Source organism: Rutilus rutilus, assembly GCF_951802725.1.
Source record: "Rutilus rutilus genome assembly, chromosome: 22".
NCBI lineage: Eukaryota > Metazoa > Chordata > Actinopteri > Cypriniformes > Leuciscidae > Rutilus > Rutilus rutilus.
The window spans coordinates 8553842-8580923 of record NC_140227.1 but is presented as its reverse complement, the minus strand read 5'-3'; the positions used below and the strand labels follow the sequence as shown (position 1 = coordinate 8580923).

At 37.8% G+C, this 27082-nt stretch overlaps 1 protein-coding gene across 5 annotated transcripts in view; it reads left to right on the top strand.

Annotated features, from left to right (window-relative positions):
• Positions 1–27082, top strand: part of LOC311282093 (tubulin polyglutamylase TTLL7-like) — a 164438-nt gene that overhangs the window by 85809 nt on the left and 51547 nt on the right. For all 5 annotated transcript variants that reach the window (XM_084395657.1, XM_084395660.1, XM_084395658.1 and 2 more), the window contains 2 exons: positions 730–894; positions 5761–5919. In XM_084395657.1, the coding sequence (XP_084251783.1) occupies positions 730–894; positions 5761–5919 (324 nt within the window). The remainder of the gene's footprint in view (positions 1–729; positions 895–5760; positions 5920–27082) is intronic.

Here is a 27082-nt window from a genome sequence, read left to right as displayed (position 1 = left end):
ACACAAAAATCGCTGCAAAAGATGCTTTCCAACAGGTGTTTTACCATTCGTTGTAAAACTGTGGACCTATTTTTCCAAACGCCTCACACCCGTACATTCTTCCGTTGAGAGCTTCTGCGACTGCATAAGACTACAGAAAGAATACACCCACTTCCGTTTCCGGCGGCAGAGTAATACCGTACCTCACAGCACATCCAATACAAGTCAATGGAGTTGGACAAAAACTACGATAAAACCTGTTGGAAAGCATCTTTTGCAGCGATTTTTGTGTGTGCATATCAGTGAACACCCCTGACCACTCGGTGAGTTTCACGTCTTTGTAAACGAAAGTTTAATGCGTTTTAGGAAGGATTGTTCCAGTGCACCTATGCAGCCATTGTGGAGGTGGGGGGGTGCTACCACAGAAACCGAACATTCTCGGGCCAGCAGCATGTGTCCAAATTTCAATCTTAACCATTCTATTTCATCAGAAACGATCTGAAAACAGGGCTTTAAGTGTACAATACCGAACTTGTCCTTTAATAAAATAATATTGCATTGCCAATATTTTTTTTAAAACCATTCTGTGAATTGTTGTAAGAGAATAAATGTGACAATTTATATAATATTGGTTTTATTTACATAGATTTACTTCTTTCAGCTGGCAAAACACTGACATTATGCTTTAAAAAAAAAAATACAAAAAAAAGGCATCTATGCTCTGATGGACTTATTTTTTAATACCCTCAGAACCAGCTGTACATGCACTTGACCAACTACTCTGTAAACAAACACAATGAGAACTTTGAGCGAGATGAAACGGTGGACAAAGGCAGCAAGCGGTCTATTGGGTGGTTCACAGAGTTCCTTCGAACCAACGATTACGACGTGGCCAAATTCTGGGGCGATGTTTCAGTGAGTTGTTTTTATTTAATTGCTTCTCTTTGTTATCTTTTAAATTTAGGGCTGCATGATACAATGGAGAAATGTGATGTACAATATAACTTGCTTGATAATAGAGTGGTGCAGAATGACGTCAGAACCTGGATGTCTAATTCGCCGCTGGTTCTTTCGAGATTTTCTTATTGGGTTTTATAATGGGGTTTTTCAATTAATGAGTAAAATAAAGCCTGTGGTAAATATAATTTGTCTTGACTATACTTTGACGTTTTGTTCTACATCATACACTGTACACACTCACACTCTCACCCCAAGCTGTCTAATCTAGTTGCTTATTAAAAACGTACATTTTCAGAAATGAACATAACTACTTCAAAATTTGCGTTTTCACTATGGGTGTGTGTCATTTACGTTGTAGAATAAAACATCAAATCATCATCAGGTTATGTTTATCAAAAGCTTTATTTTACATATAAATCTAAAAAAAGAAAACCCCATTATAAAACCCCAAAGGAAAATCTTGAAGGAACCAGCGGCGAACCAGCAACATCTTCCAGGTTCTGACGTCATACCTGCACCACTCTATATGACACAGTGAAAGATTATTCAATTTAATTGATTTTCAAGTACGTTTAACCATTACTAGAAATGGGCTATACCATTTGTTATTTTTAATCTGATACTTTCAAGGCCAGTATCGATACCAATACCTCTAAACTAAACTCTTAAATGATTTTAAGAATAAAATGGGAATTTATACCCACTTAACATTATATTTGAAAGCCATGTTTTAACATCCAATAGGCCTAAACTGTGAATTATTAGGGCCCGTGCACCGATGGTGTGAGGACCCTATTGGAATTGCTCCATTTATTAGATTATGCTTTTGTTTACACCGTCAGAAATAAAATGTTCTAGAATTGTACTTTTAGCTTCTCACTGGGACAGTAACCTCAAAGGTCTACCTTCTCTATCTCTAAAAGGATGCATATTAGTAGCATAAGTGCCATGGTTGTTAGTGAGAGAGGACCCGAATGCAGAAATGAGCGATGACAAGATTTATTGACATTACGGTAGACAAGGCACACGATGTAACTGAGGACTGAAACAGTCCATACAGTAGGGGCAGCGCACACACTGGGGAAACAGGCTGGTCGGGGGTGAGACTGAACCAGACACGATGACCAGTGATGGAGACTAGGCAGCGGCTGAGAGAACCGGAGGCTTGACACTTGGTGATGAGAATTGTAGCACCAGGACTAGTTGCCAGGCCGGGAGAATCAGCGACCATGGAGGAAGCAGGGCAGGAATCAACATGAGACACACATGCAAGACAAGAAAACCAGATAAAAAACGAGATTCAGTTACTGAATGGAACTCAAGTGTAATTCAGGCAGACCATGGCGTGACAGACAGCTATCAGCTGATCCGTAACTCCTCCCACTACCAGTTAATCAAGGCAGAAGTTCATCCATACTCATTTGCTTTAGTCTGTCGTACAGACATGCGTTATGCCAGATTTCAGTTCGCACAGACAGACACTTCAGTCTGTCGCACAGATATGCTTCCCCATCCTCCATCCCTAACTCCTCCTCATGCAGACACATGATTGCTCAATCTTGTCCAATCTCATTACAGTACTTGTATTACAGTACTTCCACATGGAATTCTGTAACTGGTGCTTATAAAAGTTCTGGTTAATTGCCTTAGGCTCCAGGGGGTTCAAACCTCAGCTAGGTTTGCTTGTGGACAAACCCTCAAGCTGAACACTTCAGAGCAAAGCCTGACGGCAAATAAAATTCAGAGCCTCTACAATAATCTTAATCAAACAGAGTGGTCCTGAAAAAAACACAACCAAAAAACACACACACTAAAAATATAAGCTTGCAAAATTAAATAAAAAGTAATAAACAAAAGAAAGAATACAAAATAAAGAAATAAACAAACTGGACCTGCAAACAAAAGAATTAAAAACAAGACTGCAATCTTTCGGGGAACTAGAGAGAAAATAAAATAAAAGACAAGATAGCAACAAAATCAAAATCAAGAGATAACTTAAAAATAAGGCTTGGGAGAACTAGAGCTAAAACAAAGATTGGAGCTTGACTAGAGTAAAAAAAAAAAAAAAAACATCAAAAGAAAATAAATGCAAAACTAGACTGGCAGGAAAGACTAAATGTAGCGGTGTCGAATAACACCCATAGACACAGGCTAAAATGCTAAAGCTAAAATGCATACAAAGAACACAGACAAGGGACACAAAACAAACCAGCAAAGACATGAGGGAAAGGAGCACAATATAAAGGGAGCAGAGAACATGAAGAACAGGTGAACACAATCAAGAAAACGAGAACTAGACAAGGACTAAAAAAGGGGGCATGGTAATGGGAAATGAGGAGGTGGGACGAGAGGAGCACATGGCCAACACAAACAAAGACAGTGCCATGTCCTCAAGCACAAAACAAACAAAGAAACATTAAACAGAGACAAAACAGACAAGGCTCCCAGGACGGGACCCTGACAAAATGATACAAGTATGCACCCTTTAAGGTTAGATAAGAGGTGTACCTTCGAGGATACCTTATGAAAAATAACCATGTTGTTACACAAGTAAAATTTCAGTAACCATGTTTTTTTTATTATTACCATGGTTTTACTACAAATATCATGGATAAAATATGGTTCCTGTATTGGTAACCATGGTACATTTCTGTTCACTGGAGTTTTACTACAAATACAAAAGTCACATTGTAATTACTGTAGTAAAACCATGGTTAATTTGTGTAAAGGCCTGCCAGTGACATGCTGTTGTCGTACCCCCAAAGGTAAAACTTTTGCACATTTTTTGACAGATTTATTAACAACAATTTACAGAACATAACATAATCCATTTGAACTTTTACCTATCAATTTAAATAACTGTGTGTACGCACACTTTTACTGGAGTGAGCGAAGTACTGAATTAAACAGAATTATTTAAACTCTGTTTTACATCTGATATACACATTTAGATTAAATATGCCACTCTCATTCATGGAGTTAAGCACTGAAATAAATAATAAATAAATAATAATCGATGCGCACATGACTCCGTCTAAGCAGATGGCTTAGCAACATAGACAGTTATAATGACAGACACAGAAGAACTCGCTCAGTGATCGAACGGTCCATTGACCGGTTTGAATAAGTCCGTTAGCACAGTGACTGTTTTAACAGTAACACAGTTGCTGAATCATAAAAAAAAAATCGTACTGACGTCAAACCATTAAAATGTGTACACTTTTAATTTGTTTATTGTGAAATAACTCTTGAAATAACTGCGTATATTCAGGTGAGTAGGAGAAATAGTTGTAACCTACACAATTATTTGCTAACATAGTTTATTTTTCCACTTTTCCTGATTAAAAACACACCTTAGGATCTATATTTTTGCTTGAGGATCAATCCTTTCGTTACAACATCAGTATCAATACTTTAGGATCAATCCGCCCATCCCTAACCATTAGCCATATAGCACATTGTGCTTGGACTTAATGAAGATCTTCAGATCTTATAGATCTTCTTTTTGCAACTCATTTTAACAAGCTAACACAATTAGAGCCTTTCACAAAGGTCATGCTTTTTCATCTATTTTTCATGTGCTATTTTGCAATTGTCTATGTAAACTTGCACTAGATGGACAGTTGCTGTGTATTTCACTTACTTTTTAGCTTTTTGCACCACTAGCAATGTCTTTTTAAGGCACTGTGTCAAGTTAAAAGAAGTTCTACAAATGATGCATATGATGTCATCGCTTCACACACGTCAGAACACACATGGCTCACCCAGATTTTTATCCACATTCCCATTAACTTAACAGATTAATGGCTTTAATTTCATATCGCAATGCATATCACAATCATGATGATAAGCTTATCGAGATTTGCAGTATTTTTCAGAATTTGATAGATCATGCAGCTCTACTTTAATCAGCCTCCTGGCTCAGGTTTCTCAATTGTATCAAATTTTCCTTTCAAAAAGGAATCTGTTTCCTGTCAGTGTGTTACCAGTGTGACAGCTCTGCCCTTATCTTTCCCCTGCTTATGTTTGCACTGCCTCTTTCTGCTTGCTGCCCACTTCTCTCTTTTGATCTAATTGTAATTCTTCCATCTTTTAAATTGAGAGCTCATCCACTCACTGCACGTCTGCATCTGTTGACTCCTTTGCCAAGCATTCAGAAGTGTCACAATTTACCTAGCGTGCGCCTTCTCTGTAACCCATTCTTTCTTCACAAGTTGTTCTATTTTATTGAAGTAATTTCTCAGTTGTAGAAGTCGGTCAGAAAGCACTACTGATAACTAATAACTAATCTAGCTGAGGACACACACACACACACACAATTCTTTCTGTTCTCTGTGGAGGATGCACGCTGGGATCTAACCTGCTTCTCTGGAACTGCACGTTTGGGGTCCGCGGGACGCTCAGCAAACGTCCCGCCGGTTATCTGCCCCTCATACTTCAACACAGGCTCTGTTTAATCATGCAGGGAGACCGCCGGCCTGCCAGACCTCTGATAAGCGAGTACAGGAGCTGATACAGGCCGTCTGTTCCTGTCTTCCTACGATCTGCCCCTGTCTTCCCATAGCGTGCTGTCAGTCTTTGACCTATCATGTCTCTTCAGGGAGCTGGGATGTTAATGAGTCCCTCATACGGGCTGTTTGCACATGCAATGAGATTTCACGAGCATGTCCTCACCGAAAGATGTCACAATGTAATGCATATCTTGCGATTAGTGCAGTTCAGTTCACAAACGTCCACCTTTGAATGTACTGTTTGGAGTTGTTTAAGTTTGTTGTGTGTCGTCTTTTATAAAGAAAGCGTGTTTTGTGCATGTGTTCGCAGGAGCTGGTGGTGAAGACCCTGATAGTGGCCGAGCCACACGTCCTCCACGCCTACCGTATGTGCCGTCCCGGACAGCCACCAGGGAGCGCCAGCGTCTGCTTCGAGGTGCTGGGTTTTGACATAATCCTCGACCGCAAGCTCAAGCCCTGGCTGCTAGAGGTCTGTTCTCACCTTCTCTCCTCAATCAGTACACTTTTTGATCCCACTTATGCTGATATACAGTATACACTCCACATTTGAGTGCCCTTACCTGTTAGAAGCCAACATGATGGAGGAAAAATCTAATGTTTATACCACCATGAGACTTGAGTCATTTTTTTTTTAACCTCTTGACCATGTAAAGGCTTTTTTATTTATTTATTCTTATTTACATTTATAGGGTTATTTTTCACATCGTGTCTTTAGTATATCCTGACAGTAGTTTTTTAACACCAAAAGAGAGTTTGGGCTGGTGCCAGCGTTTACTAAATCTGGCCCAAAACGTATTATCAATGCACTGTAATTTTTTAAAATAAAAATTCGTTTTTAATGAAAAGAAAAACACAAACAAACAAAACAAAACTGCCAGCTGTGGTTGCCTGAATAATTCAGTTCAAATACTGTAAAAATGGAAACATGTTTACTGAACAACCTGTAAATTCTATAGTTTAGAACTGCAATGTACAGAAAATTAAAACATTTAAACCGGTAAATCCAACAGCCCTTTTCTGCTGAAGTAGCAAGGCCACCAGCCTTTTCCACGAGCCGAAGTAAATACTAATTTATAGAAGAACAGTTTCATGCACACAAATACAAAACACCATTATGGTAACATACATGGCACTAAACAATGCATGTAGTGAAATCACAACTCAGGATTGGTCACCTGTCTGTTGCTTAGCTACCAGTTTCTCTGTAGCTGGCTAACAGCTCTATTTGAGCGATGTAAACACAAATTAATATTACAATTTAAAGAAATATCTATAACAAAGTCGCTATTTACATCTTATATCGTCTGTTAACTCTTGCGTTAAGGGAATGACTGATGCATTTGTATTACTTTCAAAAGAGCTCCGTTATTAGCCCTACAGTGGAAAATAAAACCATATCTGTACCGGCTGGCCTGGATCGGCACAGAATGGGAAAGCAAAGAGAACGGTTTGGCCCGATGGTGGAAAAGCGGCTATAATTAATAGAATTTAAGAAAACATCAAATGTAAAGTGTTACACAGGAAATTCTGGGAATGCTTATGGCTTTTCATTGTAAATTATAAGATGATTTGTTCTTTTTTACCTAAAAAATTGTGCATTTAACAGTCCTTTACTGTAAAATTACACAAAATGTCTATTCGAGTTTTTCCTCCGTATATTGTTCAACTCCGTAAACAGGTTTTTCTGTCACATTTTTACAGTCTTTTACTATTACAATTACAAAAAATGTTTTAAATCAATGCTTGTCAGTATTTAATGCAATCTACCATCTTGGATTAATATTTTTTTCACTGAGGTCATTGTATTGCATTCACAGATTGCCTAATTCATGAAGGACACATGCAAAGTTTTTTTTAGAATGAGATATCTTAGAAGTACAGTGTTTCTGCTTATCTTTTGGAACTTTGTTTCACAATGGTTGCATGCTGACGCCTAAAAATTCAGTCTAGGTAGGCAGCTTAATAGGTTTTTAACAAAGATATAGAGTGGAATGATTGCCAAATGATGCCCATTTTAATTTTGTGGAAATGGGTATATGATAGATTCACCTCGATTTTGCTAATTTTTGGGGGTTTTGCGTCCTTTTATTCAACTTTTAACCATTTAAGGCAAAACGTTCCATGTAATTCAGCTAAACAAGGGACTCCCACTGAAAGATGAATCTAAAGAGGCAGTTGTTTGTGTGTTTGAAAACAGTTGGTTCCTCAGATTCTGGGGTTTGGCTTTTTTTTTTGTTCTGTTTCTCATTTTCATTTCCTTTTGCTGTGGTGTTCTGTAATGTTGGATGACAGTCATCTAAACAACATTTCCCAGCCGTTCCCAGCATGGACATCTTTGAACTCGACAAACATAAAATGATTGTGCTGACTATACCACTTCACCATGTGTTTGTCATGGTTATTGCTTAACCATTTAGCAACTATATTTTTTAGTGAATTGTAGAGGACCGCAAACATTCACAACCCAGACGTCATTGATAAAGGCTGAATCACTGCTGAATTTTGTTTTGATCTTTGTTGTCGAAAATCTTTGTTGTCGTTTCAACGATCTTGTTAAATTATCAGTGTTGAATTATGTGTATTTTCGTAACCTTTTTTAAAACCATTTTGTAACGGGTAGTCTGAGTTCTGTTCTGTTTGTGTTTTATTTCAGTGTCTCTGTTTTCAGTCATTCTCTTGTGTTCATCAGTTACCTTCATTTCTCATTTTTTGATTAGTTTGGTCAGGTGTTTCTTGTTTCGTTATTCAGTTTGTTCAGTGTATTTAACGCCGTGTTTCTTTCCTCGGTCAGTCCTTCCTTGGTCAGTCCTCATCGTGCTTCCTACCGCCTGTTCTGTTCCTTGTTTCTAAAGAAGAGTGTTGTGTTTTGTTGAATAAATCTGATACTGCTGCAAGTAGATCCATCTTCTCACCTTATCGCAACCTACACGACACATTTAGCATTATTCATAAAAAAATAAAAAATAAACGTTTAACTAACAACTGCCGGCTGGGAAGACCTATATCAAGGTGGATATTTAATTTTTTTAGAGCTGTCAATTGAAGCTTTAATAAGTTAAAATATTCTTTGTTTTGTTTCAATATCATCGAACAATAAGCTGACCTACAGTCCACAGCAGTCCATTCTTGAAATCAAATTTACCAATTTGTTTGACGTAAACATAGAGGCAGTTTACAAAAGACATAAGCTGTTTACATTTTTTGTGTTTTGTCTGCAGTATTTTCCCATGACGTCTTTGGCTGTTAGGACGCATCATACTGGCATGGTTTTAAGACAGAGACGGAGTGTTTCTAGCTGTCTGAGTGCATGGACGTGTCCTGTGTGAACGGTTCTTCACTCATTTTGCACTGCCTGCCCACAGTAAGGGTGATTTTGATGATGAATGTTGACAGCAGTCTGGCAAAAAGGTGGTACTTCCTATGTTATTGGAATGTACAAACTGGTCAAGACACATTTTTAAAACCTTGATTTTTGAAAAGCAGTTTATATATATATATATATATATATATATATATATATATATATATATATATATATATATATATATATATATATATATATATATTTGATTGTTCTAACTGGCAGCCCTACACATTTTTGAGTGCTTTTGACTTGAGAAAAGGCTGCCTTTAACATCTAAAGTGGGGTTCCTGCACACCAGCAAGGATAAATGCTTAAATAGCAGCGTATTCAGGACTGACGTTCAGCATAAACACAGGGTTGAGTTTGCTTACACCAGAGCTAGAGCAGACTCTCTCTCCTCTTTCCTCCGTTTGACAGACACGCTGCCGAAATGTAGGTCAGGACTGTGAGTTAAGACGGTTAGGATGCAGGAATGCTGGCACTCTTACATGTGGGCTAATGTGCCTTTTGCTAACCCAGAAGTTCCATGTCAGGTTTTCTTGATCACCCACACTTTTGTGTTTCAGTTAGAACATGACCTAAATCTTTTAACCCAAACTTCTGGCTCCAGCTTCCATCTTACTAACCAATTCTAGAATGTAAAATGCCTTGGGATGATTATAATATATATATATATATGTTTTTTTTTTGCCATTGGTTAAATTCTCTGAAGAATTTGATATTTTATTAGAAACATTTTATTTTGGGGCTTTTGCCTTTTTTTTTTTTTTTTTTTTTTTTGGACAGACGCACCAGAGAGGGAATTTTATCAAGGGATTGGAATCACACTGCAGACTGGATTCAAACCTACGACTCCCATGTGAGCACCACTTTATGGCACATATGTGTTTACTGCTTGGCCACGGCTCTGAAAGAAAAGTAAATCTTTTTTAGGGAAGTTTGTTTTTCATGGACTTTCATTTTTTTGACTTTTTGCCATTTTTTTAAGTGGGACATTAGAGAGGAGATATTATTAAGGTAATATGATCAGTCTGCATTAAAATTGAATAGGGGGGTAACAATATATCACACTACAAAAATGCAACAATATGTATTGTGGATAGTGACAGCATATTTCAACCAAAATAAAAATTACTGTGTGAGACATTTTTTACATTTACAGAGTTTTAGTGTCAGTACTACATTAAACTACTGTTGAATATGATGTATAATAATGCAATGGGTTAATATGTGTGGGTTCTGATAATGCCAAATGTCATATGTTACCAGTAAAAAGTATTATTTAATATATTTAATATATTTAATCAATGACAGAGTGCAAGAATATTCATCTAAAATAATTCTGTATTTACAGCTTCAGAATCATGAATATTCTGGTGTCACCATTGTCCTGTGCATTGGGTTATCAGCACCAAGCCTATTCATTTACATCCACAATGTAATACCAAACTTTGCATTTTAATCAACAGTATTTATTAACAGTAATTAACCTTTTATCATATGTCTTGGAGTATCGCAATAATATCGTATCGTGAGTTCAGTATCGTGATATGTATCGAATCGTGACATGAGGGTATCGTTACACCCCTAAAAGTTAATGTTTTTTTTTAGGGCGAGCCGTTGAGTAAGTTTGTTATGTGGTATTTTCTTTTTTATTTTCTTTTAACTTTAGCCACTTTTTATTGACATAAACATTTTACTTTTGTGGAGCTGGATCACATTGCAGGCTTTATTTGAACTCGTATGTCTCGTAGGAGCACCATAGCTCAATGCACGTGTGCTAACTGCTAGGCCACGGGCCCAGAGAAAAGTGATTTTTTTTTTTTTTTTTTTTTGTTTGTTTGTTGTTGTTTTAAGTCTAGTAATTTTGTTGCAGGTTTTAGGAATGTCTCGTGTTGAGTGACGGTCGTTCCCCGGCAGTTCTCCGGCGCTGTTCGTGTCTCTTTGCAGGTTTTGGGAGAGAACAAACTGTGGCGGTAGATTCAGTCGTTCAGCCCCAGTGATAATGATCCCTCAGTGCTACTAGCAGCCGCCACAAACTCCCATCAATTAACATCCCACAAGCTCCTCACTGAGGGGGAAAAAAGCTGTTTCTTTTTCACGCTACATTTACCGAGCGAACATTTATTTCCGATTTCAAGTGATTAGTCAAGACACATATCCACACTGCAGCATCTGACGGAGAGAGGCAGGAGGTGTGATTTTCTGCTGTCTGTTCTCTTATGAAAGTTTCAAAGCTGACTGTCGTAATCTTTAGTGGATAAATATTGGCAATTGTCCGCTGCGGTATTCTTTCAACTTCCTCCATCGTCCTCGATTTAATTTCAAGTTTTGATGGCTTACTCTTATCAGATATTCTATAAAATTTATTTCTTTGACGCAGAAATTGTTATGATTGATCTACAAATATAATTTATTCAGGTTTCAGTACATATGCGGGTCTTCTGGTTCTTTTATCAAGACACTTTACTGTCTGCTGCAGTGGCAACAAAAAAGTAAAATGTAACCTCTTACTTTGACAAAGAAATGTCATATTTTCCTTTTCTTCATCACTTATCAGCTGTTTTTTTTTTTTTTTTTTCAGGTTATTTTCCCTCTTATTTGCAAATGAGGCTGAAATGCCATCTGGGGTTTTACAATACCTTCAAACTGACATCTCTCTCTCTCTCTCTCTCTCTCTCTCTCTCTCTCACTCACACACATCTTACTGAGAGCTCTAAAACTTGTGTTTTTAATGGACCCCAGCTCAAATAAACATTATGATAAATCCATTGACAATCAACGCTCGATTTGCAACAAAACACTAACACAGACACACTCAAATAACACAATTTATCTAGAGCACACACTGGATAAATTAACACTTAACACACATATAAACGGAAACTGTTATACAAATACACTTCAAAATGAACACACTAATGCACACACAAATACACCAAACATTTTTAAAACCACACATAAACACAAAAACAAGGCTTTTCAAACCGGGAGATCCGCAGGGTAAATACAAACCTTATTTTTAAATTAGTTTTGAAAATGAAGTGAATTGAAACTTCTTTTCAGGTTTATACATTTAACTGTAGTGGGCAGAAAAAAAATATACACTTAGTGCAATACAAAGTAAATATTTCCAGATACAATTTAAATTGTTTTCAGTACAGTGAAAATATAAACTCTAATTATTTATTTAGGCTTAATCAAATCACACTTTTTTTTTTCTAACACAACATAAATGGTCTTTATACAATACAAAATACATATAAACATTTTTTTTTAAATAAAATAAACATTTTACTTTTATTTTTATAACGTTTTCGAAAAATGCAGCTCACTTCTGGGTACAAGTTAAAATATGGCTAAGTAGGAACACACATACAATCATCACACAACATTAAAATAATGTAAACGCACATCATAGGAATGCTAACATATACGCTCCAACATTAACCTAAATCAAAAACACACAAACGCGTACGCACGCACACACAACACACATCGCTAAAACAACTCAATCACACTCAAACAACACTCAAATACAGCGACTAAATGGATCTAACATTTCTAAAACACCAATACATATGCGCCTTCAAAAACACACATTGGCTAAATAAACACTTAAAGCACACATTTGCACACATACAGCTAAAATGACTCACACTTACTCACACACACACACACACACACACGCACACTCACACTCACACACACACGCACACACACACACACACACACACACACACACACACACACACACACACACACACTCACACACACACACAACACACACACCTACACACACACACACACACACACAAGCTGCAGCAGCACTTTAGCTCTGGCCAAACAGCTAATGTTCTGAGGCTTTTGTACTGATTTTATCTTCTCTGCGGGTTTTATTCTCCTTCCATTGACATTCAAAACATTTGAGCCATTGATACGAGCAGGAACACAAACATGGAAACCAGAGAAACCTCACTCTCTTTAACTCGCCTCACATCATCCGCTAGACGTGGTGAGGCACCATTGTCCACGTCTTCACCAGAGCGCATCATTAACATGTTAATCTGGGTGCTGCTCATTCGCAGGGCTGCTGGGAAGGTTCGTCCACTCCACAGGTCAGACAGAAGCATCTGAGGGACTTGAATAGCCATTAGTCAAATGCTGTGGTGCAACATTGATACCCCCCCCCCCCCCATCTCTGTCTTTTTCCCCCTCTTTTCTTTCCAGAAACTGCTCACACTGGAGCTGTTAAGCTGGCATGACGAATAATGCAAAGGCACAGAGAGAGAGAGAGAAAGAGAGAGTGAGTGAGAGAGAGTGAGAGTCATGGCTTCTCAATTCACTTCTCTCAATGAGTAGGCTAGTGTCTGGATGGTTTTGACAGCATTGCTGTTCCAAAACTTAGTGAGCTGCCTACCTTGAAAGCATTTTAGGGCAACATATTAGGTGCGCTCCCGACAAGACAGCTGTTTTAAAAGGTAAGTGGCAACATTATGCTGCCTTCTACTTGGGTACAGTTTAATGCAGCATTGCGTGTATTTTTCAGAAGGCAATCCCACAATGCATTGCGACAAGCACATTAAGCTTTATATCATGTATTATCATGATATATTACATGTGTTGCGATATATTAAAAGTTGCATATATAGTACATCCTGCTTTACATACATATACATTATAATCATATAAAGCAATACATGCTACATTACAGTTTTTGTGTGATTGTTTGTATCGTTGCAAAATGTAAACTGTATTTTGCACAGCTCCCTCTCTATATAAAGTTCGATGTATATTATAGTGTTTAAAACTTTGCTTGAAAAGTCATTCACAATTTTACTTCCATAAGGTGGAAAATATTGTGAAATATATTGCAAAACATGTGAAAAAAATTTAGGGCATGACCATTGGTCATTTATCGGAATGTAAAAAGATTTCGTTTGATAGGTTGTAGGGGAGGCTCTGAAAAATATACAAAAAAGAAAGTTACAACAGCTATTACATTTTGATAAAAAAAAAAATATATATATATATATTATTTGGAATATAATTTCTAGAATTAAAACTGAAACGAAAATAATCGCATAATAAAAAATGTGCAAGGAAACTTAACTGAAATGATTAATCCGTTTCTGAAACTGAAATGCTGCATTTTTATATTTTCAGAAAACATCACATAGTATGTTTTATAAGCTGTTTTCCTCATGGGGACCAAAAAAATGTCCCCACAAGGACAAGAATTTTGGATATTGCCATCTTTGTGGTGAGAATTTGTCCCCATAATGTTGGGTATACCAGGACCACACACACACACACAGACACAGACATGTGTCCATTTTCATTAACACAAATGCACTAGCAGTGATCTTAACCAATTTTCTGTTCTATCTCTCTGATTCCGGGTGGGTTGAATGTTATTGCAGAGACTGTATCTGCAATAAGGACAGGGTAGGAACAAAAAAATAATAAAACAAACTGACTTTATTTTGTGTTTAGCTCTCGTGAAGGTTGTGTCCTTGACGCTGTTGGTTTTCTGACAATCATTAGAGAAGCAGCAAGCATCCAGGGACAGGAAGTGCTTGTCAAGTGTTTGCCAAGCGCAGGTCAAGTAGAGCTTTAAGAGCTCATCCACACACCCAAGATGGTCCAAAGCACACATTTCATATGCTCCTCTTACTACTTTTCTTAACATGACTTAAAAGTGTTTTTTAAGTCATGAGATAATAATTTACAGGATATTCCAGACCCATATGCTGTTCATTCTTTTTTTTTTTTTTACCAGGTTAAAAAACTCATTGAGATTAAAATCTCTTTTACAAGAGTAACCTGTCCAAGATAGCAGCTACAATAACATAGACATACAAATACACATCAAAAACACAATCAAGGATCACAACAGCAATTTACCAAAGGATAAAACACATAATCGGTTAAAAGTAACTTAAACTCATTTAGTGGTGGAAGCATAGTCAGCTTTAAGATGTTTTGTAAATTATTCCAAGCAGATTATATTTATATTATATTTAATATTATATTTAAAGCCTTTTTTTCCTAGCTCTGTTCGAACCTGAGGAACCTTAAGATATAACAAATCATTAGAACGGAGATTGTAGCAAACATTTGTTTTACAAATAAATGGAATTAGACCACAAATAGACTTATAAATAAAACAATACCAGTTAAAACATCTTCGAGTATACAAATATGGTAACTCAGCTTTATCATATGAAGTGCAATGATGTGCTTGATAACCATATGAAACGTAAAGCGCTATGATAGACAGTATACATTTTTTTTTTTTTTTTTTTTTAAATAATGTAGCCTACTGGGGCGGTCATATAAAGCAGATCTCCATAATCCAGTAGTGGTAAAAAGGTGGTAAACTGTTATTTTCTTGCAACACAAAAGTGGATTTTTTTTTATAGAACTGTCACACAGCTCTTGTCATAGAACTGTAAGGACAGTTTCCTGTTTTGCGATAGCTTTGTGTGAGAAACACAGACTTTAAATTCTCTACATTCTGGATGCTTAAAAAAAAAAAAAAAAAACTTTTTAGAGATGGACAGTGGTGGATACTATGAATTATTTCAATTTTGTGTTCCATAAAAAACAAAAAACAAAACAATAACAACAACAATTTGTCATTTTTAGGTTAACCATCCCCTTAATTTAGCTATGCTGGTCAGGCCATTTTGAGGTTTATGACGGTACAAGGATAGCAGAGTTTTTTTTTTTTTTTTTTAAGAACATAAAAAATTTAAGAAGAACCTTAAAAACACTTGGTTTATTTGGTGGTTTAAAAATATTTTTACATTTCACCAGATGCTTTCATTTTTTAAGCACTACGAATTTGGTTTATGCATTAGGAATTCATGCATAAAACAGAATTTTACAACTGCCATCGTTCTTAAGATTTCTCACTGGATGATCATAAATTATGCAAGACATGTGTTATGAGATGTCTGCTTTTGCCATATATGTATCCACACATATCCAGCACATTCGCTGTAGGGTTAATTTGATTTTCCTTGCAATAATTAGCCATCACACTTCTCTATTTAATTTTTATGCCTTTAATTAAGTCATAAAAGTGGTTCAGTGAGTGGAAACTCTAGGTGGCAGTGTTGCTCTGGAGTAGGCCTACTGCTCTTTTCAGATTTATTAAAACAAAACATACAATATTCCAGTGATCTATTCATCAGTCTATATCAGGGAAAGCTAAACTACTTAGCTTTTTTAATGTAAATCATTTTTAAATGAAGTAGTATCCTTTATAAAGGCCTGCATTCAATCTTTCTTTCACTTGAGTGTTTATTTTGTATGACAGTCAGTGTGTGTTTGGGAATTTCTGAAAGGGGGTCAGGTCAGTGGCTGGCCCTGAACACGCACCGAAACACTGATTGGGTTTCGCTGTTGGAAGCAGCCTCTCCAAATGTGACAAAAGAACAAAACAGTGATTGATAAGGATGTGAAATGTGATCCGCACGTCTCTCTCTGCAGCTGCTCCATTAGCAGAACTCAGATCAGTATTCCTGCATGTACAGCGCGCAGAGAATTTGAGCAAGGGTTGTTTTTGTTTATCCTGATGTTGTTTATCCTGCATGGGATGGCACATTGGGTACTGCTGCACAGTAATGCATTGTATGCTTTGCATCATTTCAAATATCATATTATTATTATTATCAAAATTTCCAGTTCTATCCCAGAGATTTATAGTGCACCATTCATAAATGTACTGTTTATTTGCTCAAAAAAAATAACAAAAAAAAAATTATATAAAATAATAAAGTTTAGATGTGTTTAAGAATGTAATATACAATACGAAGGCAAATATTTAAAATCTAAGTAAACTTAATTTAAATTAATAGTATGCACTGAAATGATTGCACAGTGAAATGATAATCCACTCTCTGTGGTTTCTTGGATTACTGTCAGGGCATGAATATACCAAAACTTTGAGGAAAGTTACTTTTAGAAACTGAGTGATTTTTTTATTTTATTTATTTATTTAACTTCAACAAACCTTTGAATGTAATCGCAAAATCTGTGACACTTGAGGAAATGTGTATTGTGTTTTAAAGTTGATGCGTGCCATTATTATTATTATTTTTTCTGTTAATAAAACAGAAAACTGATGTAAAAGAGGCAACTGTAAGTATGCCATTCCTAGGTCAATATCTCTTAAAAGTGTAAACAGCCCAACACAGCAGTGTTGGCTTATACAGTGTTTATGGGACTATCTGCCTGACCAATAGCATTGCATCCTGAAATGAGGAGGCAAAGTCCTCACAGGTGTTTATTTTAAATAAACCAAACGTAAATTCATGTCCCAGTTACACTTAATGTTGCCACATTACTTTACGTTACATCAAAAAAAAAAAAGGAAAGAAAGAAAGAAACCAAATAAAAATCTATTTTGTATTTTTACATTACATAATTAAATCAAGTAAATCACATCAAGTTAGTGTTTTAAGCATTTTTACATTAATTCCAAAATAATAACTAAAGGTAGTAACAATTTAACCTATATGGGATTTTTATTTCTGTGCCCCTGAGAGTACGGTCCCACATATGGGATTTAGAATGTTCAGTGATAAACCATATTTTATATTTTATTAACTGATGTTCAGCTGTTCTTTTTAATACTCTATTTTTGGATCATCAGTCATCATGCTCCGCAAACACTGGTCACAGACACGAAGATGTATCTTTAGTTTGCTCATTTTGATTGCTCACTAAAAAACCCACAGTCATCATTTTTTCAGGCTATTTCAAGTTTGATTTTGATTTGAAATAAGGTGGTGATATCTGAGATGTTTATTTACTTTGTAATTAGTCATTTTGCTCATTCAGACTGATTCGCGAACATGGAACAATCACGATTAACAAGAGGCGGGATTTATCTTGTGAACTAATCATAGCCAATCACATCATAGCGTGAATGAGACATTGCCTCCTTTCACGTGACTTTCCCCCATTCATTCTCAGTTACCCCCCACCAAACCAACCACACGCTTTACGGGGTCTGCTAAAAGTCAAATGGGCTCAGGGGAGGCAAGAGAAATACGACATCCCGCTATAAATGTACCTGCTGGTGTCGCTGTTGGACAGTGTTTTTTGGGACACTGTTTTATTTTTTGTAATATGGATTATTTTTTCATCAAATGTTTTTGAGGAAGCACTATTGACAGGAAATATCTTTTTATTTTTGAGTGTGTCATTAGACAAGCATTCTTATTAGATCATCAGTATTATTATTTATTTAAATAATTAGGAAAGCTTGTAGATTTTAAAATGTGTCTATCTGCTATAGTTTGACTTTTGGTCAACTTTTAAGTGTGCACTAGCATATGGACAACTTCAGAGCTAACAATCACACTTTTGATTGAATGGGGTCTCTACAGAGATACATTAATCTCAGAACAGCTGGATTTCCTACAGTTTGACCCCATACCAAGTCTAAGTAAAAACACAATGAAGGTGTTTAAATTAAATATCAGCGAAATCTTTTGATGGTGTCAAGGAGCTTTTGTAACATAACTTGCGTCAGAACGATTTTTGTCAAAAGGTGTTGAATTATTAAAAAAAAAAATGGCTGACATCCTAAATCTGCTGGACTCCTGCGTGGCAGATCTTGATGAGGTGTCTTTGTTGCTTTGTGAAATGGGCCATCTGCGGGGCATCTACTCAGCGAGAGGTGACGTGGCCCGGCTCGGAGAGCTAAGAAAGCGTGAGCCGGATCAGCTTCTGCTGCTACAGTTACTGCTGCTAAGGTTACGGCTGATACAGTAAATTCATTGATTTAGTCCACCCTCCCACCAAACCCCCCTCTGACGCTCAGTTGTGATGTAAATATTATCTTACGGTCCTCTCCTAAGCGATCACCTTTCTGAGGGAGATTAACATCCGAGCGGGGCAGCTCTATTAAGAGCCCAGCAAGGGGTGGCTGTGTGTGCTGTCATCTCTCTCTGTTGCTTCCATCTTTCTTAAACCGTTTGTCCGTGCTGACGCTGAAGCACTTATGCCATGTGTCTTACACACTGTAATGTGCAAAGCTATACTCAAAACTATTTTTTTGCCATATCGGAGCTGGCAACAGAGTGAGCGAATGCTTTTGCTGTTATTTGTCGTGGATGGAATACAAAAGAGCATATTATTATCTTAGGTGAAGAAAACCCTCCAGGATTCTTACCTGCTGATAAATGGCGTTAGAAATTGTTCTTCAAAAAATCCTGCTGCCCTTTACTCATCCTCATATCGCTCCAAACATATTCCTTTCACAAAAGGTATGAATATCCTATCAAAAGAGCATTGTATAAAGAAAGGATTTTGTTATGTGGAAAAATGTTGTGAGCTGTTAACAAAAAGGTTGAAAATTTATATAATATAATGCGTAATGAACATTATTTCACAAATGTCTTGTTGACTTATCAGATAATCAATATATTTCATTTAAACATATTTGCAGAGAGGTTTGTGTTCAGGGAAGAAGGAGACGGGAACCGGCGAATGTTCAAACAAATTTGAATCATAGTATAAGTCAAGTCAAGTCACCTTCATTTATATAGCGCTTTTAACAATATAGATTGTTTCAAAGCAGCTTTACAGTGATCATTTGAAATTACAGTAACAGAGATTGTTTTGGCTTTACAGCAGCTCTAGAATAAAGTGATTGTCCAGCTAAAGTTTTTTTTTGATTGATTCACTTCCGTCACAACGATCATTAGTTATTAATTTAGGGGCCGCTAACACGACATCGCTTTAACAGAAAAACCTTAAGTTCTCTCTGTGCAAACTTTAAAAATGCAAACCTGTGAGAATGCAGATGGCGTGCACATGTGTATTATGTGTTTAGTCTATAGGTATGCGTGTTTGAATATATATGTGTGCAGGCCCTCAACAAACTACTTGTCTGGCCTTAAAATGTATAATACAGAATTTGTATCGCTTCCGCGTAGCCACGTGAACCGGAATTATCCCGACAACGTTTTATCTGTAGATAGGTAAAGGGAAGGGAAGGAAACCTTCACGGGGAGAGACTAGTTGACACTTCAGGACTGCGTTGTCATCATATCCAGGCGCAGGTCCTTCATCAGATCTGGATACGGCCTGGATCCAGCGGACTGTGGTAAACCTCGGGATTAACAGAGAGACTAATACTAGCATAGACGCCATTCTTCTTATAATGTAACAAGTACATCAGGATTTATGGGAAGTGTTCCTGGTTCCGGCTGACCTAATCTATGCAGCCTAACATTGAATTATAGAAGTCCATAATGCGCTATGTGTATGCTAGGTCAAAGAGATGTGTTTTTAGTCTAGATTTGAACTGACAGAGTGTGCTTCCAGGACAATGTTAGGGAGACTGTTCCAAAGTTTTGGTGCTATCAAGGATCTACCACCAGCAGTTGATTTTGATATTCTAGGTATTATCAACTGGCCGGAATTTTGAGATCGCAATAGACGTGAAGGACTATAATGCGTTAAGAGCTCACTCAAGTACTGCGGAGCTAAACCATTTAGTGCTTTGTAAGTAATCAGCAATATTTAAAAATGTATACAATGTTTAATAGGGAGCCAATGCAGTGTTGACAGAATTGGGCTAATATGGTCATACTTCCTGGTTCTGGTAAGAACTGTTGCTGCTGCGTTTTGGACCAGTTGTAGTTTATTTATTAAGCACGCAGGGCAACCACCCATAATAGCATTACAATAATTTAGCCTTGATGTCATGAACGCATTAAAGGTCCTGTTCTTCGTGATCCCATTTTTCAAACTTTAGTTAGTGTGTAATGTTGCTGTTAGAGCATAAATAACACCTGTAAAATTATAAAGCTCAAAGTTCAATGCCAAGCGAGATATTTTATTTAACAGAAGTCCCCTTTCAAAGCCTACAGCGAACGGCCGGTTTGGACTACATCCCTCTACTTCCTGCTTTAATGACGTCACTAGAACAGTTTTTTGACTAACCTCCGCCCACAGGAATACACAAAAAAAGGGGGCGTGGTCTTGTTGCGCTCCCACGGAGAAGAGGAAGAGTTGCGTTTGTAGAGTGTGTTTGTCGCCATGTCGTCGAGACACTGTTATTTTCATCCCGGAGTCAAATCACCTTTGTTTGGCCTTCCCAGGGACGTTTACAATAACACTGAGCGCATGCATCTCCACGTTATGGTAAGAGGCGTGACCTTTCCGGGCAACGTGCGCTAAGCTGCTGTCGAATCACAACACGGGACCCGCTGGCACAATCAGAACTCGTTACGTATTTCTGAAGGAGTGACTTCATAGAACAAGGAAGTCATCAGCCCGTTTTTAGGACAGTGAAAACAGCGGTATACAGATAAGTAAATTGTGTGAAAAATACGGTGTTTTTTTACACGCGAAACATGAACACATGTTATATTGCACACTGTAAACACAATCAAAGCTTCAAAAACACAGGAAAAACGGGACCTTTAACTAATTGTTCCGCATTTGTCAATGAGAGCATATGACGTAATTTAGATATAAATTTAGATATAAAAATGCGGCTTTAAAGATACTAGACACGTGACTTTCAAATGAAAGATTGGTATCATATAGGCAATATCATAGAATAAACAAATAACAAAATGAAAGTAAAGTGACAGGCCCTTACGGACGACTGCCGCATAAAAACAATAAAAACACAACATAAATGTCCCAGGCCTGGTCCTCTCTCATCTCGCACTGTCGTCACTCCTCCTTTTATTCATCCAGATCTCCTTCTGTGATACTCAAGGCCGTCACGCCACTGCGCCACCGTCCTCGCTCTGTTTCCCCGGCTCTCGTCCTGCTTGCCACAATATTATTCCTGACAGCGAAATGAATACTACTATATGAAGGAGAACATTTCTCTGTACTAATACAAAGTAATAAAGTAATAATATTATTCCTTGGCTGTATGGTTTATTTGAGATACAGATGATTATTATGTTTTATTGATCATCAATAACACTATGACTTCTTGTATTAAATATGATATTGTTTTCTAGTCTTTTTTGCTTTAAGTCTATTAATGGCATAGCTAGTTTTGGTACATATATACATTACCCATCAAAAGATTTTATAATATTTTTGAAAGAAGTCTCTGAACAAGGCTGCATTTATTTGATCAAATGTATACAGTAAAAACTGTGATATTCTAAAATATTATTACAATTTAAAATAACTTTTCCATTTTATTATGTTTTCAAATGTAATTCATTCATGTGATTGTACAGCTGCATTTTCAGCAGCCAATACTCCAGTCTTAAGAAATCATTCTAATATACTGATTTGGTGCTCAGTTATTATCTGTGCTCAGTTATTATGTCACGTTCAGTTTTGGTTTTGATGGACTCTTACTTTGTATATTGCTGCCTCCCTTCAGCCCTGGTTCCTCTTTCAGTGGCTTCGCTCAACTGCTCGGATCAGCCTTGTGCTTCTCGGTCTCCAGCTCCGCCTTGGTGTGAGAACTCCCTGGCTCTGCCTCGGGCCTCTGAGCCCATGACTCCACCTCGGCCCATCGACCAATTGGCTCTGCCTTGGCTCCTCGCTCCCTCAGCTCTACCTGGGACTGTCATTGTTTTGGCTCCACTGGGCTCACTCGTCCCTCCTTCGCCTCTGACACAGACTTCTGGGACTATGGCTCCACCTCGTCCCTCCATCCCTTTTGGCTCTGTCGGGCTCCTCATTCCCTCTGGCTCCTCCTCAGTCCTCACTCACACTGGCTCTGCCTCAGTCCTCACTCAAACCGGCTCTGCCTCAGTCCTCCGTCTTCCTGGCTCCACCTCGTCCCTCCAACCCTTTTGGCTCTGTCGGGCTCCTCCTTCCCTCTGGCTGCTCCTCAGTCCTCCGTCTCCCTGGCTCCACCTCGTCCCTCCAACCCTTTCAGCTCTGTCGGGCTCCTCCTTCCCTCCCACTCCTCCTCAGTTCTCACTCACACCGGCTCTGCCTCAGTCCTCCGTCTCCCTGGCTCCACCTAGGCTGCTGATTACCTCGGCTCTGCCTTGGCCCCCTGGTGCTATGGTGTCTCCTGGGTCTCCACCATGCCCAACTTCACCTCTGTCGGGCGGACCCCGGGCTCTGCCCTTGCTCCATTACACGTGGGTCATCCTCTTCTTGGCTCCTATTTGGGTCGATCAAGGGACTTGTCTGCTGCCGGCTCCCAGTGTTCTCTTCCTCACCATTTCCTCCACCCTCCCTCCACTTATGTTGTTCCTCTCATGGCGGCAGGAGGTGCCTACCGAGAAAGGGGGGTAATGTCACAAAATCAAATTCTTCCTTTCTTGAAAAACAGTAGGCCAAAAGAGTAATATATACGAAAACATAGTATTCAAAAAACAGTAGGGGTAAAGTACCCGAATGAATTACTACTGACTTACTACACTGAGATTCTTAAAGGTATTGTGGAGGATTTTCCCGAATTTTTGAAAAGAATTCCTCTCCACTTTTTGAAAAAATGCACATGCGCAACACTCTACCTGCTCCCGAGAGGTAACGCCTATTAAACGTGTGCACGAGAAGAGCATGCACAAGCCTAGTTCTCCTCGTGCACGCTCTGTTTACAAGTTGCTGCGTGACTTGTGCCAGGGCTAGCATCGCTAATCATAGCTTACATTAACTTTTACTAGCAGTGATTTTAAATGGATTTCTCCAAATAGCATGCCAAACTTTACCTATCGAGTAGAAACTTCGCGACTGAGGCATCAGTGGGAAGCCCAACCTGTGCTTTTAGTGCACGCCAGCGTGTGAAATATTCTCCCAAAAACACTCTGGTCTTGTTTCTTTCTTCAGAGGCCTTTCTCTTCTTGTCATACAATTCGTAGACACTTTTTCTCTTGCGACCCTCAGACATTTAGAAAAAACCCGGTGAGAACGGCGAGCTTCAATGAATGGCTGAAACCGTAGCTCACCACACATATACACCTGAAAGTGCGCATGCGCAGAAAGCGAAAACTACCTAGGGACGAGCACGTACGACGGCCTTACGTAAACATATCACCAGAATGATTGACAACTAGGAGGACCAATAGTCTTGATGATCCACCCGGAAAAAGAAAATCCTCCACTATACCTTTAAGTGAACATTTGATGGACACTCTACTATCCCATTAGGCCACTGGAGAGGATTTGAGAAAGGTGGTGAAGCCATGCAACTGCCATTGGTAGGTCACATGACAGTAACAACATGGTGGATGTAGTTAGTCCGAATTTCATTCACACTACCCATATTCATACTATATAGAACATATTTTTTTAACGGTCGTGAAGTACATGTAAATTAAAATTAAAATGTAGCACCTACTCAAACAGTATGCAATTTCGTACGCAGCGTTAGTTTGTATATCATGTGTTTCTTTTCTGTTTCTTTGGTTGTCATGGTTTGATTTTGTTTTCATAATTGCTAATTTTTTTGATTGATTACTTCCACCGATTTCTAGTTTAGTTCTCATTATCCTTTCAATATTTATCCCTCGGTTAGTTCTTTTCTTTATCTTGTGTTGTTTTTTACTGCCACTTGTTTGCTCCTGAGATTTCTACTGTTTGGATTAACCTCATTATTTTGTTTATAATAAAAAGGCTGCGTTAAAGGATTCTCCTAGTTTTTGCCTGACCCACCATATTATTATCAATGATGAAAACAGTTTTTGCTGCTTAATATTATTTGTGTGAAACCATTATAAAACTATACCATTCTAAATTAATTAATAATTTTATTCAGCAAGGATGCATTAGGATTGATCAAACATGATGGTAAATACATTTATAATATTACAAAAGATTTCTACTTCAAATTAATGCTGTAAATTGAAAATCTTTAAAATATTTTGATATAAAACTGCAATTATATTTAAACTAATAATATTTCCGTTTTACTGTATTTTTGATCAAAAAGATTAAGCCATGCTAAGCATAAGAGACTTACTTGAAAAACAAATCAAACTGTATGTTTCTTAAGCTAAAATATGGCACATTATTTATTAAGAAAATTGTAAGCATTTTTCACTTGTATTTCTTGAATTATAGTTGTTTTTCTGTCCATTGCAACAATAAGAATGGCAAAAGATTGAGTTTCTGGTCAACATTTCAAATACTGCAGCACTGTGCATAAAAGTTATGAATGAATATTGCCATATATCACTGCGATTGTGCAGATATCACGAGCTGGTCTCATTTCCTGTGCTGTTTTTTTCCCACTAGTTCCACAGAGAAAATAACTCTGGCATCTGATGAATTAGCTTGTGTTGGCAGGAATGTGACAGATTATACTAATGCACGGAAAGACATTCTATTGCTCAATTATCTCTAATTAACTGCTCAAATCAGTCTGAATGGTTATAAATGATTTAATTCAAACAAATATGTAAAGCAGAATGCAAAGCTTTGGCTTCATGCGTTTAGATCGTGCCATTATTCCATCCAAAGCAAACCAAACAAAGCTGATCTGATACATATAAAATGTAAATGCGCGCTTATCACCCTGGGTAATGACAGAATGAAAGGGCTAACAATATATTTGCATTTAGTGATGATTTCTTTCCCAGTCAGCTGTCAGACATCCACGAAGTGTCAGCACTTGAAGATTCCTCGTGCAAAGATCAAATATTGTGCCGATCAAGTGGTGAAGTCTATCTGCATCATCATTGGTGGTTCTGTTACATTCTCTGAAAGGAAGGACCCAAAAGCAGAAAAATCTATTTATTGCAACTCACATAAACAACGCAAGCCGCTGGGCAATTGGTAGAGGGAAATTCAAATAGTCTGGTGTTGAAATCCAGATTAGTCCATCAGCAAATAAGACGAACAGAGAGATCAAACAAGGGGCAGATAGAAATAGAGAAATCCAAGCTCACGGTCAAGATTAGGCTGATAGAACAGCAAGACAGTCCAAGCAGGCAAGCAATGTACTGAAGGAGAATCCAGACTCCAAAACCAGAACCAGGTCAGATGGTCAAAACCAGGAGAGCTGTCCAAGACCGGAGAGTTCCGGGGGGGAAAAAGGCAACCGAAACACAACTGGTCAGAAGAGAAAAACTAAACAAAACAAAACCAACAGGGATCCCAAACCTAACAAAATCACAAAACACTGGCAGAGAACAGAGGGAAACAAAGTATATATATAGCAGAGAAATCAAGAGACAAAGAGAAACAGGTGAGCGATAATGAGCGGCCACACTGATTGCAGCACGCGATCGGCTGAGCGTGGTCTCACGTGGAAGAGACAGAAACCAAACAAGAGAAAAGAAAAGAAAAGAAAAGAAAAGAAAAGAAGTGATCAAACCCAAGTGCTGACAGGTTCAGCATAATGGACTGGTTGGTTTGTTGCCTGGCTGATCACATTTGTCCCAATCAGACATCATATTTAAAGAACAACAACAGATGTTTTGTCACGTAACAAGCAAGCCAGGAAATGTCTGTAGCACTGAAGAGTAGCAGATAGCATCAGTTCATGATATGCCTTTGTCACAAACTCAGTGGAAATAGACATGCAGTCTTTCTTCCATCTTTTGATTTAATGACACCACATACGCAATGCTATGTGAATTGTCTAGTAATCACTGGCTGTGCTTTGAAAGCTCAGTAGCAAACAAGATCAAAGTTGCAATTGTTTGAACTTTGAACGTCACATGACCTGCATGTAGCGCTTCACTCCATAGAGGTCATCATTTACTCGCCCTCATGTTGTAACCCATGTGATTTTCTTTCTCCCAGGCATAAAAATGTTAAGATTTGTTTTACATGCTCTTTTCCATGCCATTACAATGAGCGGACAATTAAGTTGTCTCTTTCGTAGGGGACTCGGAACCAGGTTTCATACCCAGAGACGCTTTCATTTTTATTTATTTTTTAAATGATAAATACAAATATCATAAACATGGTTAATACAATTTGTGTGTTCCTTGAAGATTTTTAGTAATTCAGTTTAAGGTACCAGACAAAATGCATTTTTAAACCTGATTTTGGATATCAGACAAAACTGCAGACAGTTTTGATACCAAACAAAATGGATGTCTTCTCACAGGATCTGGTAAAGAGGCTGGATCCAATATGGACGTGGATGTGGAGATTCTATCTAATATTTTTGCTGAGCAATGCCTGATTTGTGACCAAAATTGTTCTTTTGAGTCTAACCTTTTCAATGAATGAATTTCTTGAGCTTTTGTACAATGACCATTCACAAATCAGACTGACCTGGTTCTTGAGTCCAGTAATCTGGTCTTAGCAGTTAAGAAGTCATTGGAAGGGACGTAACTTTGATGAAAGGTTT